This window comes from Enhydra lutris, unplaced genomic scaffold (genome assembly GCF_002288905.1).
Source record: "Enhydra lutris kenyoni isolate GAN:26980312 unplaced genomic scaffold, ASM228890v2 scaffoldscaffold62, whole genome shotgun sequence".
NCBI lineage: Eukaryota > Metazoa > Chordata > Mammalia > Carnivora > Mustelidae > Enhydra > Enhydra lutris.
Window position 1 is genome coordinate 2,820,517 of NW_019154146.1, and position 15,404 is coordinate 2,835,920.

Consider the following 15,404-nt stretch of genomic DNA (forward strand, 5'->3'; position numbering starts at 1 on the left):
CTATCGTCCCCTGCCAGTCTCTCCCCCTTTAAGTATCGATTTCCCTTCCCCTCTCAGGCCACGTGAGCTTTGGTTTTGTCCAGCGTCTGACATGACCCACACTTTCATTGGGCTTCCTGACCAAATGGCAACAGTAATTAGCAAAAAACACGGTAGGACCTCCCAAGGGGAACGTGCGTCTCCCATAACACCCTTTATCTCAGAATAACGGCAAAGTCGTCAAGTGTGGGCGCACCAGATGTTCGGGAACGATGTGGGAAAGTGTCCTCTTTCCGTCCTCTTTCAGCAAGAACATCGGACCGCATCCTGCCGTGTACGGGTCCCTGTACCGACGTCCTTCAGGGATGCGCGTGGTGGGGTGTTTCATTTCTGCGCAGAGGCTCTTTGTCACTCGTATGTGGGGATGATCCTGAGATGTGCCCCAGGAACTCGACGAGTGGCGAAGCGGTCTGAGCACGGACCCGCAGACCAGCCGGGCCGGCTCCAGAGACAGAAAAAGGCAGTGGAGAGAGTATGACCGCTCGCAGAATCGGACTCCACGTCAGCCCGCAGACTATGTTAGCCAATTTCCCAGCCAGGAAGAGTGGCTGTTGAGCACAGGAGCTGGAACAGGAGGTCCCAGAGGCCAGAAGGGCAGTGAGGGTTGGCAGCTCCCCGAGGTGACCACCCAGGACCACGGGGCCACCGTGAGTCCTGGCCCCCATGGGAAGCGCCCCGTGTTCCACCTGTGCCCGCCTGACCTGGTCGCCATCCAGTTCCCCAAACGGCCCCTATGCTAACTCTGCGTGCCCCAGGCAGCCAGCGGAGTCCACAGTGGTTCTTCCTGTGTCTGCGTGCAGAGAGGGGATTCAGGAGTCACATCAGTGACACTGATTTCTCACGGTGGATGGAAAACTGGCTTGTGACAGCAGCCTGGCTTTCTAGTATGGCAGCTTTAAATATTACCAAGCGCAGGAGATGCGGAAACATCTGATTCTACCAAGCACAGGAGGTGCAGAAACGTCCCCCAGATGATGCCTCTCAGGGGTGCTGGGCACCTGGCTTGGTATATGCATCCGCTCGCCTGAACCAGGATGCCGGCTCGGGGACCCTGCCGCCTACGGGTCCCTCTCAGCCGCTCATATTAAAATCTCAACCCAGAAATACAGCCCAGAGCTCCATGATGCCTGGGGTGGGAGGAGGAGGAGGAGACTGAGTGCCCCACTTACGGGCTAATCGAGCCATCTTTGTAGGGAACAGCTCTTCTGCCTTCCCTGATCCCCAGACTGAAAGAGCTCGTTTCCTTCATCAGAGCCGCAGGGCAGGGTGGGGTAGCCCGCAACCTTCCGCAGAGCAGAACCGAGTCGAGTCACTTGGTGGGTGACTCTGATGTTGTCTGGCAGAGTTCTTCAGAACAGACCAGCCACAGAATAAGCCCAGTGACCGTGTTCTGTCTTCCTAGGTGATGTTCACCGAGGAGGATGTCAAGTTCTACCTGGCTGAGCTGGCCTTGGCTTTGGACCACCTGCATGGCCTGGGGATCATCTACAGAGACCTGAAGCCTGAGAAGTAAGTGAGGACGTAGGAGGACGCTGCCTCCACACCCCCCTTCTTGCTGCCCCTGTCGGGAGCCGCTGCCCTCTGTCTGACTCCCACGTCGGGGGTGCACAGCAGGCAGTAGGCTGGGGCCCTCCTCCTGCGGGCCCCCCGCGAGGGTTCTGTCTGCTCGCCCCAACACGGTGCCCGGACAGGTATGGCTGATGTGGATCGGTACAGGGGTTCTCAGCAGTGCCTCTCGCCTGATCCTCATAATGACGCTCTGGGGCAGGCCAGGCCCTGTCCCTGCTGTGCAGGGAAGGCCAGGCCAGCGGGGGCACTCCCCACTCCTCCTGCTGTGGGGAAGCCTCAGGCGTGGCCACCTCGATGCTGGCTTGTCTCTTCCACACTGGCCCCTTCTGTGCCGTCTGCCCGCAGAGCCCAGAAGCCCTCCCAAGACTCCCACGGGCCATCTCTGGTGGCCGTCAGACGAGCTGTGCAGAGGTTTTCTAAAGGATGGTAGGACGGGTTCCCCAGATCTTCCAGGGAGATCTTGCATGTCTTTGGCGATGATCCTCCCCAACATTGTAGGATATTTGAGCAATCTGTTCTCAATTGAAAGATGAAATTCCCTCCAAAATCACAGTTTCCATTTCAGGCTTTTTCTCATATCCCGTGTCGAGTTGACACAAAGCAGTGGGACTGGTGGACACTATGTTGGGTTCAGTAGGACTGACTGACCATAGTCCCGAAGGCAAAGTCGCTGATTTTCTCACTCGGGATCCACTACCCCATGAGACCATTGGATTCCACCTACCAAGGCCGAGGTCCACGAGTGCCCCTGTAGAGCCTGGTGGGACAACAGCTTTGGGCCCATGGCAGCCCGTACCTGCAGGCCAACTCGTCACCGAGGGCTCGGAAAGGGGGCTTGCAGCCCGAGCCCCACAGCTCTTCCTCTTTCATGGGCACCGCGCTGAGGAAAGGACAGTCTCCCGGCTGCCATGTTTGCTGGACGTGGTGGTTGCTTACGGGAAGCGTCTGGGCAGCGTGTGTCCACACAGGATGCAGAGCGCATTTGTCCCACACCAGCGGGACGCTCACATCCGCGGGGCTTTGACATACGACCCACAGCAGTTCGCCCCGGTCAAACATCACTGGCCACGCACGTCCATCAGGGTCCCAATAATTGCACAAGGCCCTACGTTCAGCGTCCCCGCGGGGAGAATGGTAGCCTGTCGGATGCCGCTGCTTCCCCCGGCGAGCGGTCTCGGGAGGCGGATCTCAGAGCTGTGAGCCCCGGGCTCCCGGGAGGTGTGCTCCCTGCTTTGCTCTCTCTTTAAAGGTCAGAGGGATCTTTACAGTTAAAGATAGTAAGGTTTCATCACAGACTTGGAGAAAGAAGATTTTGTTGTCAAATAGAATTAGCAGGGGATTCATCTTGAAAGTTGCTCGTTTCTGGGCAAAGATTAAGTCAAACTGAAAAGCAAAGATGAAAACATTCAACTCTTTCTTGACAAATTGTTATCTTAATGATGCACTCTAACATTTTCCTTCACGTTTCAATAAAATAATAGGTCTCTCTCTCTCTCTTTTTTTTTCTTTGTGATCCCATGGCAGATTTTTTTAATTGTGCTAAGAAAAACAGTAAAAAATTAGCACCTTTTTAAAAAAGAGTATTGCCTTTTTTTTTAAAGATTTTTATTCATTTATTTGACACAGAGAGAGATCACAAGTAGGCAGAGAGACAGGAGGGGCAGACTCCCCACTGAGCAGAGAGCCCCATGTGGGGCTTGATCCCAGGAACCTGAGTTCATGACCTGAGCCAAAGGCAGAGGCCCAACCTACTGAGCCACCCAGGTGCCCCCTAGAAAATGAGCACCTTGGCCCTTTGTTGGGTATGTGGCTCTGGGGCCTTATACACACTCGCGTCGCCGTGAGTCCACCAGCGCTGCCCGTTTTCCAAACTCTTTGCATCTTACAAAACTGAAACTCTGTGAGATGCTCACGCCCCCTGCACCTCCCCGCCCAGCCCCTGGCACCCTTGATGTTCTGCCTCTATGGATATGACCGCGCTAGGTCCCCCGTCTAAGTGGAATATACGTTTCCTCTGTTGCGCGTGGCTCACGGCGCTCAGCACCTTGTCCTCAGGTCCATCCGTGTGTTCATGTGTCAGCACGTCACCACTCTCCCTGTCTACGGCAGCCCGTATGAATCCTCAAGGCCTTGCTGTGGTTTCTGTCCATTCCACTTCCTGGTCTCTTTAAGGCTGGACTGGCACCCCAGGAGGTGATGGGACAGGATTTAATTACAGCAAAAATAAAGAAATGGAAGTCTAGGAGCCCTGGGGATCCTGAGGGCTGACAGCCTAGAAGAAGGGCTTCCCCAGGTGCTGGCCTCTGTCTCTCGCTCAGCCCTGCAGTGAGGGGCGCCCTCCCATAGGAGAGCTAGGAAGAGCAGGGCCGGAATGCCCTGTAGGCTGATGCTCTCGTGTCAGACGCCGGTGGGACAAACGCTTGCACCTATGACAAGGTGAAGCCCGCAGAGCGCCAAGCCTCCTTGATGTGGAGGCCCCAGGTAGCATAGGCTTCCCAGCAGACCTTGGATCAGTCCTGAGAGGCAGGGTGGGGCTCACAGAGAGGTGGTGGGAAGAAAGAGCATGCCCCTGGCCGTTGAGGGCCTGCCTGGATGAGGAAAAATTCCAGAGGCTCCAGATCCCCACAGGCCAAGGCCGTCCTGGACCCTCTCAATCACGTTCCTCAGGACGGTCTGAAGGGTTCCTGAACCTTCCTGTGGGCTAAAGAAGGTCTCGAACCTGCAGATCCCAGCTTTTGCCTCGTTAACCCCAAACACCAAGAATCTGAATCCACTCGTGACCCAGCAGAAGCTGCTGTAAATCCCGAAGCCCACGTCTGCACCCGGCCGGCGACTCCATGTGGGGACTGCTCCTCAGCCTGGCCCTCTGTGCCCCCAGGTCAGCCCCCCCACCAGGCTTCTTGTAAAGCATCTGTTTTCTCCCCTGTCTTTCAGCATCCTGCTGGACGAAGAAGGACACGTTAAGATCACAGGTTCGTAAAACACAGTAGTGTCCTGGGAACCTCATCTCGGCTCTGCTGAATGTGGGGGCAGCTCAGAGCCCAAGCCCTGTAGCACCAGCATGTGCCGACCGCTGAAGTTTCATAGAGCTCAGTTACGCATTACGTTGGTGCGCGTCCTCACAGCCTCTAGAAATGCTCAGACTTTCCAGGTTCCCTGCTGTTCCTCTCTCCTGACCAAAGAGCCTTCCCTGCACACTCTCACCCCTGACTGTTCCATTCAAGAGTGATGACGCACAGTGCTGGTGTCAGGGCAGATACCAGTGCAGTCCCCATAGCACGTCCTGACACTATGGCCCCTTCCTGGCTCCAGGTACCTCATGGGAATTCACGTGGGAACCTGTCTTCCTCTGTGAACCTCACACCCCTCCCGTTGCCCCCAAATTAGATCGACCTGAAAACACACACCACCCCAGCTCCAGAACACCCATTGTATTTACTTCCTCTTGCTGCTGTCACCAACAACACAGATGGGGTGGCTCACAATAATACACCTTCTCCATCTTATCGTTCTGGAGGCTCCAGAGAGCCCATTCTGCTGCCTTCTCCAGCTTTTAGGAGCTGCTAACGTCCCTGGGCTTGTGGCCCCATCCTCCCTGCACAGCCAGCAGCACAGCATTTCCGAATCTCCATGACTCTGCCCCCAAATCCACATGAGGGCCCTTGTGTCACTGGGCCCACCTGGATAATCCAGGATAATCACCCCATCTCAAGATCCTTGGCCCATCCCTCCTGCAGGACCCCTTTGACCAGTGAGGTGACCTGCTCACAGGTTCTGGGGCTTTGGGTGTGGGCGTCTCTGGGGTCCATCCCCCCACCAGCTGCTGTGCTGACCTTCTTCTGCCTCATGTCCCTCGACACCCACTCCTGCCTGTCCCCCAGCTGGCCGTTCCTACACTAACACTCTCCTCTCCTCCCCTGGAAGCTTGTCCCTGCTTCAGGGTACCTGGTCAACCCCTGTTGTTTTCTCAGCACTCCTGCCGGAGACCTCATCTTCCCTGCTCCGTGGCCCCCTGCGGTCGCGCTGCCCCTCTCTTGCTGGCCTGCCCCCCACCACACCCTGTCTTCTCCAGGGTGGGCTGACCCCGTCTTCGTGGATCCCCAGGGCTGGGCGGAGTGCATAGTAACTGGCAATAAACATTGACTACGTATTTTTTACATGCCTCTCAATGCTCAAAGTTCGGTTTGTAAAAGTCCTCATGAGCTTCCATCCAGATCCTGATTATGCCTTTCAGCAAGCCCTGAGCCCGCCTGGCCTCTGAGGTCGTGCCGTCGGGGTCAAGGGGCGTGCGGTGGGGATGTAAGATTTGGTTAATGCTGCAGAAGTTCTCTGCCGGATGAGGAACTGTGCGCGTCCTGTAGAAGTCACCCTTGTGCCTCGGAGCTGGGGTGCATATATGGAGCTGCCGTGTCCAACTTACTGATAATATGACTGCGTTTGGGCTTTCTCTGGTTCAATAATCATGGATTCTGCTGTTATTATGACTATGATCAATCGTAATGTGGTAATTTGCCGTTTGGGCCAGGCCCAGATGACACGCAGCCCACCCCCCAGACTCCGATGTGCAGAGCAAGCCCCTCACGCTGCGAGTGAGCAGACCCACCCATGGGTGTCTGATGTCCTCACCCAGCACTGGCCTCACGCCATCCCGACGAGGTCCTGGAAGGAACGGGTGGATATCATCCTTCTTCCCAAACGTGTGGAAACTGAGGTGCCCGCCCCTTAGAAGCAGGGTGTTCCCTGTGTCCTTCACCCGCCAAGTGCGTGGACACACGAGCTTGGGAAGAAGGTGGGACGTGCTGAGGGTTTCTGGGGAAGGAGAGGGACGCGCTCGCTGCGCACCAAGCAAATACCCCGCGGTCCTTACCAGACTCACAGGTCTTCCCTCCCTGCTTCACCGCCAGGGACTTCCTTCCCCAGCAGCCTGAAACTCCCTTCCAGCCCCTTCCTTCAGAACGACCCCTTCCCTCCCAACCCATCCCAGCAGCTCCAGCCAGCGGCCTCCCCCCAGCCCCGCCCACTGGCCCTCAGCACCAGCATGCCCGGGGCCACCTGCTGCGCCTCTGAAACAGCGGGGCTCCTGGGACTTCTGCAAAACGCAGTTTCCTGATGCTGTTGCAGGTGCTCCGGGCTTTGCCGATTCCCGAAAGACCTTGAGTTGGGGAACATACCCGTGGGGGCGTGAGGACGCCTGCATCCGAGGAGGGTGCGGTGGCCGGGACAGAGCGGGTGGAAGTCACGCCAGTGACCCGGAGGCTCGCGGGTTGGGCGTCCACGTGGAAACAGTCCTGGTGCTCCCCGACTCAGGCAGTGCCCTGTGCTCTCTCATTTCAGACTTCGGGCTGAGTAAGGAGGCCATCGACCACGACAAGAGAGCCTACTCGTTCTGCGGGACGATAGAGTACATGGCGCCCGAGGTGGTGAACCGGCGGGGACACACGCAGAGCGCCGACTGGTGGTCCTTCGGCGTGCTCATGGTAATGGCCTCCCCAGTCCGAGGCAGCGTCCCTTGTCATTGCTCCCTAGAGCATGGTCCCGTCCCCAGGGTGGCTCAGAGGTCTGGGAAGGAGCAGGGAAAACGGGGCCTGAAATGCGCACAGGCAGTGTGTCCCGGTGTGACCCACAGACAGGGAGGCCACCATTCCCTGCAGCCTCCTCCCCGGCCCCCCCGAAATTCCCGCCCCCGGGAAGCAGAACCGGGATGCAGGTAAGGTCACACGTGGATTGCGAGTCAGAACTTCTATACACTGAATGTTTTTACAGGCTGAGCGTGAAGGTTGTAAGGGATGTGGGGATTTTCATATTAGAGACATTTTTCTTACGTCAAACACAAAATCCTTCTACTTGGTTACAAAAATTAACATGAGCCAAATACACATGGAGTGAGACACTTTTACATCTACATCGAGAAACTTGAATTTGCTTTAGCTCGTGCATGTTCACAGAGCACAGACCCAGACACCACCTAGCCTGGGGGATTCTGTGGTAATAGAAGTGGTGTTGGCTCCCTTTCCCTGTCCCAGATGGTCCCTCCTCTCCCTTCTCCTACCCTGTCCCTCCACCCATCTTCCCAGCCGGCACTGTGCCCGTGGCCCTCCGTGCTCCCCATGCCCTCCGTCCTGACCAGACTTCTGACGCTGGGAGGGTCACTCAGCTGGCGTGAAGCCTGGCCCTGTGCATCCCCAGCCCAGCTCCCGTGTGTCCCAAGCCCAGCTTCCATGAGTCCAGGCCACCTGCCTTGCCACCACACCACCGGCCTCACTTCCTGGATGCAACCCCCAGGACCATGTCTGGAGGTGGGATTCAAAGGTGAACCTTAGCTTGGTTCTGTCTTGTGTCTTCTTGGCACTCTGACCCGTTGCTGTTATCAGTCTGTCATCTTCTGTTGTAAAGACCCTCCTCAGAGCGTTTCCCCAGCACAGGCCTTCCCTCGGCACTCCATGACCTCGCGCATGGACTCCCATCACAGACAACACTGCCCAGGCTCAGTGAGCTCCGTGCCCCGTGGGGGGCGACACGGCTGTGGGCTCCCCAGCCTACCCTCCACCTGGGTCCCCTGCCCTTCCTTGTCCCAAAGCTACAGGAAAGCTCTGGACTTTGGGGAATATCACACAGAGGTTGGTTCTTGGCTTTTCTAAGGGAGACCTGGTTCCAGTGACGCTGTGGCGTCGTTGGCACGACGGGGACTGTGGGTGCTGGGCTTTTCTTACTGAACTGGTGGCATCATTTTTGTCGAAAGAACCCCGCAGTCGGTGTGTCACAGCAGCTGGGGGAGCACATGGCGCAGGTTCTGGCCCTGTGGTTTCACCTGGTGGCCGGAAGCAGGAGGAAGGCTCGAGGTAGAACTCGCTCAGAGTTTGTAAGACATCTTCGCATTTCCTCTGAACCAAAAAAATCTCGACATTACGTGAAGAGACTCTAAGTGGAAATAAGGCTCTTCAGTGATTGGTTTAAGATCACATCATGCCTCTACAGCCACATCTTCATTTCGTCCCAGCCACCAAGCCCTTTGGCCCCAAGGGGCACGAACTTGCAGCCAGATGTCAGGATTCCTGTGTTTGGCACTTCCTGGACAACACCAAGAATGACCTCCAAACTGCCATTTGCAGTGGGAGGGATGGGTCTAGTGTGGCCTTTAGTGTCGTGTCTGAGCTTGGCTCCGGAGGGAGGTCCGTTGAGGGCATGTTGTGTTTACAAGGTGCCCTACACTGGCTTTGATAAAAGGGGGAAGAGCCATGGGGGGAGCAGCCCGACCTATGAGCTTCACGCTGGAGGTACCGCTGCCCATCCCTTGTGTTTCTCCACTGAGGAGCTACACCCGTATCCTCTGATGATCCCCAAGTGCCCTCCAGAGAGATCGTATGAAGACACCTACATTGATGGGGGAGATCCTCGTCCTTGAACAAGATCGAATGTCTGAAGTTAGGTACTTGTCACTGGATGAGAACATAAGCCCTAGTGAGGGTCTCCGTTTCCACGGCAGGGCGCTAGCATCTCCACACCGGTCTAGAGCGCAGTCTTCAGGTTGGACGTTGGGGCTGCGTTCCGTGTGTGCTTTGGAAGCCTCTCCTGGGTGCTGTGGCGTCACACAGTGTCACAGCACTTGGGGTGCTTCTCCTGTTCTCCGGCACCGAACGCGTTGGATGTCCACCGCAGCCGTCTGTGCCGGTCGTCCGTACGCGGCTGCACACCTAGAGCTGGTTCAGGGCTGCCGTCTCCAGCAGCCCCGTTTTCAGATTAAGAAGCAGCTTGCTCTTGAGTTCGTGTTGAAGACTGTTGGTCAGCCGAATGAACTCAAACTGTAGGCTCCCTTCTCTCTTCCACAGAAGCTTCTCAGTCCGCGGCTCCGGGTACCGTCTGGGCTCCTCTGTGTCGGGGCCCCAGGGCTGGCCCCTCTCTTCAGGTTCGTTGGATCCCTGTAGACAGGGTTTCAACCCCAGTGCTGTTGAAGTTTGGAGCTGGACGGTTCTTTGGATGGAGGCTGTCCTATGCGTTGTAGGGTGGGAAGTGGCATCCCTTCCTCTGCTCTGGCCCCAGCCCCTCCAGTCCTGACCCCCAGAACTGTGCCCAGACCTCGGAAAGTTTCCCCTGGGGGGGCAGAGACGCTCCCAGTGGAGAACCACTGCTTTAGATTCACCAAAACACTTATCTTCCTGGAAACCCCATAACCGCTCATGGTGCAGCTCCCCCGTCTCTTTGGGCCCCCACTGTGCACTTCAGCGCCCTACCTTGAGCTGACTTGTGAATGCGTCCCCTGGGGCAGCCCCGGCTCCTGGGCTGGAGCATGAGACGCCACGGCAAGCCACGGTTTATATCCGTTTGCCCGGGAAACCTTGGCCAGTCTTGGTTCCGTCCAGTGCCAGACTGAAACTCTTACTATGTATAATGTCCCAGGAAAACTCACCAGAAGTGCCCTGATTTGCTGACATAGTTAAATACTGAGAAGTTTCTTGTTGAGAAGAGTAACACTGAAATGATGTTCTTTGTCCTCGTGGGATGGGAAGGGAGCCCTTCAAGGGGCTGGGAGTGAAGCCAAAGCAGAGAGACACGTGTGGGCTGAGAAGGTGCACGGCTTCCCCATCGTCACCGGCGCCGTCATCATCCTCATTACCAACTGGCACGTACGCCGCTGTGCTGGGTGTTCACGAAGGGTTCAGGATTTCCCACTGTGCTGCGTGGGGAAGAGCGACGTAGAAGGCAGGTGGGCAGGCTGGAGGGAGTGAAACACAAGGGATGGGCTCCTGGATGCCATGTGCAAGCCAAGAAGCAATTAGAAGGCAAATGTGTGCAAGTTGCTCTTACCCGACGCGCAGACTTTAGGACGGGCTCCGTTTTTGTAGCACGAGCAGCAGCTTCCTTGTTTCACGTGGCCTAAAAGGCGTTTCCTTGAAACAGAATTTCATTCATAGTGGACTCAAGAAAGAAAGGACAGAGGGGGAAGAGGATAGACCCAAAATAGGAAGAGAAGGTTCTTTGCTAATACGTTTCTATTTTAAGAGGTATTTTAATTTCTGGGGTCAACTTGCAAACTTTCATCCTGTTTTCGGGACAAGCAGCTCATCTGTCAGAGCGTTCTGCCTTTCAGTGTGGTCGTGTTTGTCTGCTTTCCCATTCTCTCCGGACTCTCTCGCTCCCAGTTTGTATGACTTCCGTCTTGACCGATCGCCCGCAGTCTGCTCTGTGCGCCCTCATCGATCGAGTGAGCCCGGGACAGACACGCAGCGAGCAGGAACCTTTAAGTTTCTTTTAAAATGTTACTTTCCCAAAGCAAACCAAGAGGATTCGTAAAGCCTTAACCCCATGCATTTCTTTAATTTGTGATTTGTGATTTCACTCCTGGTAGTGCATCGCAAGGACAGCTCCAAATCTTAGGAAAGCTTTTATGTACATTCCAGCCTTACTTGCAATAGCAGGAAATTGGAAGTGTTCTAAGTGTCCAGCAACAGATAAACGTATTTTGGCACATCCAGATAGAAAGTGATATGATGAAGACTTTATAATCAGTATGGGAAGTTTTTATCTTATTCTGTGAAAAGTGAGTATATAAAACCATGTTTAAAAAAAAAAAAACAGCTTCAAGAAAGAACTAGAAGGAAATATCGTGTTAATTGTGGCTTTCTTTGAGTAATGGGATTCCGGGTTATGGTTCTAGTCTTTCTACTTCGATGTGTTTCCCAAGATTTTCATAATGCAGAGGAAAAAAACTATAGAATAAATTTTAAAGGGACAGAGAGATGCCGTCAAAATCAAAAGTAAGACAAATGTAATAAGATCTTACAAATTCCTGCACTGAAGTTGTTTTCTTATATGTAGACCTTTGAACAACATGGGGATGAGGGGCGCTGACCCCTGAAAGTCGTCAAAAATCCACGTGTAACTTTTGGCTCCCCTCAAAATTAACTAACAACAGCCTGGTGTTGGCCAGAAGCCTTACAATAACATAAACAGTAGATTAATCCACATTTTGTACATTTATGTATCACATGCTGTATTCTGACAATACGTAAGCTCGAGAAGAGACAGTGTTATTAGGAAAATCATAAGAGCAAATGTATTTACAGTATAGACCGCAGTTAGCAGAAGGAGACCCATGCACACACGTGGGTATCTCACAGCTGTGCTGTTGGCGTCTGTGCTGTTCACGGCTCCGCAGTAATTTGGAATGACAAGAGGACACGGCCGGGGACCGAGGCTGTGGCCCGATTCAGTTAGATTTGTTGCCCTGTGTCCCGGACGGGGTTTGGTGGTGCTGCTGCCACGTTCCTTCCTTCGGGAGGGGTCAGCGGTGCACCTGTCGTCAGGGGTTTTGTGTGAGAGAGAAGCCTTGCTCAGGGAAGGCTGGCCCTCAGTCCCGTCTTTATCACGGAGCCCATCCTGCCAAAGGTCCACTTTCTGTTTTCAGTGCGTGGCAGCCGGTATTGGAGATGTTTGTGGTGCCGTCGTGTTTTCACCAGATGCTCCAAACGGACCGAAGTCATTCTGCCCTGGTCCCCTCAACAGCACCCACCAGAGGAGGACAGGGTCCTCCACCAGCCCCGCAGAAGCTGCCCAGCCCAACCACCATCCCTTCACCCACCCTCTGCCTCCGCAGCCCTCAGCCCCTCCCCCACTGCAGTCTCATTACTCCTGGTGTTTCCCGCCTGCCCGCCCGCCCCCTGAACTCGAGGCCGTTGCGCTCCCTCACGGACACCGCGCGTGTCGGCCAGCACCTCGGCTTAGCGCATCGGGATTGGGATAAATGAACTTCGGTTGCGTTTCGACATCCGGGCTCTCTGCTGTTCCACCCGGGCAGTCTGGACCCTCACTCTCCCCGTTCTGTGTTGCTCTGCAGTTCGAGATGCTCACGGGATCGCTGCCATTCCAGGGCAAGGACAGGAAGGAGACCATGGCCCTCATCCTCAAGTGAGTATGGGACGCCTTCCCTTGCAGACCCGTCCAGTACTCCTTCGTGGCTTCCGATATCGGATCTTCCTTGTTGGAACCCCAGGTCCTCGAGCAGGCATTAGCAATCGTCGTAAGAAGCATTCTTGGCGTTTTAATTACAGTGGACAGAGTGAGTGCGATTGCCGAGGGGTCCTGATGACGTCTTCCACCACAGATAACATTTCCCACCAATGAAAACTGCTCACGTTGTCCAGTGCAGGGATTTTAGGTGTGGTGATTAGTGACCTTCACAAACGAAGTACAGATTCAGAAGGGCAGAAGGAATAGGGGCTCCAGAGAGAACGAAAGAGGGGGTTCCTCTTTCTTTCTCTACCTCTTGACCCCATTTGTGCAGGTACCTGAGCTCTCTTGCCTGACGTTGGCAGGAATCATGTTGCCCATGTAACAGAATACAAACAAGTTTTCTGTTCAATTCTCAGGAAGAATCATACACCATGCAAATGCATTTTGCTCTTAGGATTCTAGAAAGAAGCCTAAACCCCGTGCTGGTCTCGCTATAATACCTCAGATGTGAGCAGGCTCCTTCTAAGCGTGATGTCGGAGGGAGATATCTGGGAGGAGGAAACAGGAGCGTGGTGGGAGTAGGGCTGCAGCTGGGGAACAGGGACACCCCAGCTCCAGATCGAGGTCCCCCTGCTGTGCGAGGATGTGGACTCCTGCACCAGGAGGACACGCCCTAAAGCTACTGGTCCTCACAACCAGCTCTTTCAGATGCTGCTGATGGACTTTTGTGAAAGCAAGAGGCACCTAAAAAGCTTAAGCTTTTGTAGGTCACCCCATTGTTTACACGGAAGGAGAGAAGTTAGTGCGGGAAACCCCACAGAGAGGATTTGATCCGTGTCTTCCGGTATCACGTGACCCTTGTTGGACCGACACGTGTATGGCTGCGGGCTGTTGTGTGGTGTTGGCTATCTCTCTTTCTCTTAATGTTAAGGGGGAACAAGATCTTTACTTTTTCTAAAAGTAGAATAATTCCCTGCAGCTAATCCCAGGTGTGGACTCCTGACTTGTCAGTTTTCACTTGGGAGCAGATGAGCGCTTCTGAGCCAGCAGCATGTGGCCCCATGGGTCCTAAAGCATGATCGGAGGACCCCGGGGGTCTGACACGCTGCTGGGGCCTGCACGCTCCTCCTGGGGCTGCTCCAATAGCTCGGCTACTGTAGGTGATGCCGCTGTAAACGCAGGGTCATCTACCCCTCGAGTTAGTGTTTTCATAATCTTTGTGCCCAGGGACACCTAGTAGTGTCATTGCTGGATCACAGGGCACTTCTGTTTTCACCTCCTGAGCAACCGTTTCCTAAAGTGGCTGCACCAGCTTGCAGTCCCAGTAGGACAAGAGGGTTCCCCTTTCTGCACATCCTCCACATCCTTGCCCACTTGTTGTTTCTTCTGTTTTGGGTTTTAGTCTTTCTGGCAGTGTGCGGTGACATCTCCCTGTAGCTTCGGTTTCATTTCCCTGATGATGAGTGATGTGGACCATCTTTCCATGTGTCTGTCCACCGTCCGGTTTTTTCTTTGGAAGAATATCTATTCATGTCTTCTGCCCATTTTTTTAAATTGTCTTATTTGTCTGGGTATGTTGAGTTGTATCTGTTCTTTATGTATTTTGGGTACTAACCCTTTATCAGATGCGTCAGTTGAAGACGTCTTCTCCTGTTCTGTAGTTTGCCTTTTAGCTTTGTTGGTTCTTTCCTTCGCTGTGCAGAAGATTTTTGTTTTGAGACAGTCCCAATAGTTTATTTTTCCTTTTATTTCCCTTGCCTTAGGAGACACATCTCAGTAAGTCAGACCTGACTGCCTGCACTCTCTCCAAGGATTTTTTATGGTTTCAGGTCTCACATTTAGGTCTTCCATCCATTTTGAGTTTATTTTTGTGTGTGGTGTAAGAAAATGGTCCAGTTTCATTCTTCTGCATGGTGCTGTCCGGTTTTTCCAATACCATGTGTTGAAGAGACAGTCTTTTTCCCGTTGGGTATTCTTTCCTGCTTTGTCAAAGACTAATTGACCATATAGTTGTGGGTTTATTTCTGGGCTTTCTAGTTTGTTCCATTGAGCTATGTGTCAATTTTTGTGCCAGTACCGTACTGTTTGGATGACTACAGCTTTGTAATATAACTTGAAATCTGGAATTATGATGCCTCCAGATTTGTTCTTCTTCTTCAAGATTGTTTTGGCAATTTGAGGTCTTTTCTGGTTCCACACAAATTTTCGGGTTTTTGTTCTAGTTCTGTGAAGTCCCAGATATTTCTTCACGGTACTGCAACAGATTGAGCAGAGAAGATAAAAGGATCTGGCTGTTGAGCACCTGGTGGCTCAGTTGGTTGAGTGGTAGACTCTTTGGTTTCAGCTCGGGTCATGATCTCAGGGTCCTGGGATCAAGTCCCGCATCGGACTCTGCGCTTAGTGCTGAATCAGCAAAAGCTTCTCTCTCCCTCTGCCCCTTCCCGTCCCCCTGCACACACATGCTCTCTCTCTCGCTCTCAGATAAGTCAATCTTTAAAAAAAAAATGTATGTGGCTGTCTGTCATTTAACCCAGAAGAGATTCCCAAAATGTAAACAATAGCACTCTTCTGGTCAAAGCCTTTGTTGTTATTTTGGAAAACATAATTCAGTTCCATTAAAAATGTTACTTACGTTAATGGGATTTTTATTGTTTATTTTTGATGTTTGTATTTTTTTTTAAAGATTTTATTTATTTATTTGACAGACAGAGATCACAGGTGGCAGAGAGGCAGGCAGAGAGAGAGGAGGAAGCAGGCTCCCTGCTGAGCAGAGAGCCCGATGCGGGGCTTGATCCCAGGACCCTGAGACCATGACCTGAGCCGAAGGCAGAGGCTTTAACCCACTGAGC

General features: G+C 53.6%; 1 protein-coding gene across 1 annotated transcript in view; it reads left to right on the forward strand.

Moving 5' to 3' along the window:
* The window catches only part of LOC111158720 (ribosomal protein S6 kinase A2), a 147,643-nt gene that overhangs the window by 89,951 nt on the left and 42,288 nt on the right, over window positions 1–15,404 (forward strand). The window contains 4 exon segments of the mRNA XM_022520947.1: window positions 1,442–1,548; window positions 4,543–4,580; window positions 6,943–7,085; window positions 12,440–12,510. Coding sequence (XP_022376655.1) covers window positions 1,442–1,548; window positions 4,543–4,580; window positions 6,943–7,085; window positions 12,440–12,510 — 359 coding nt within the window.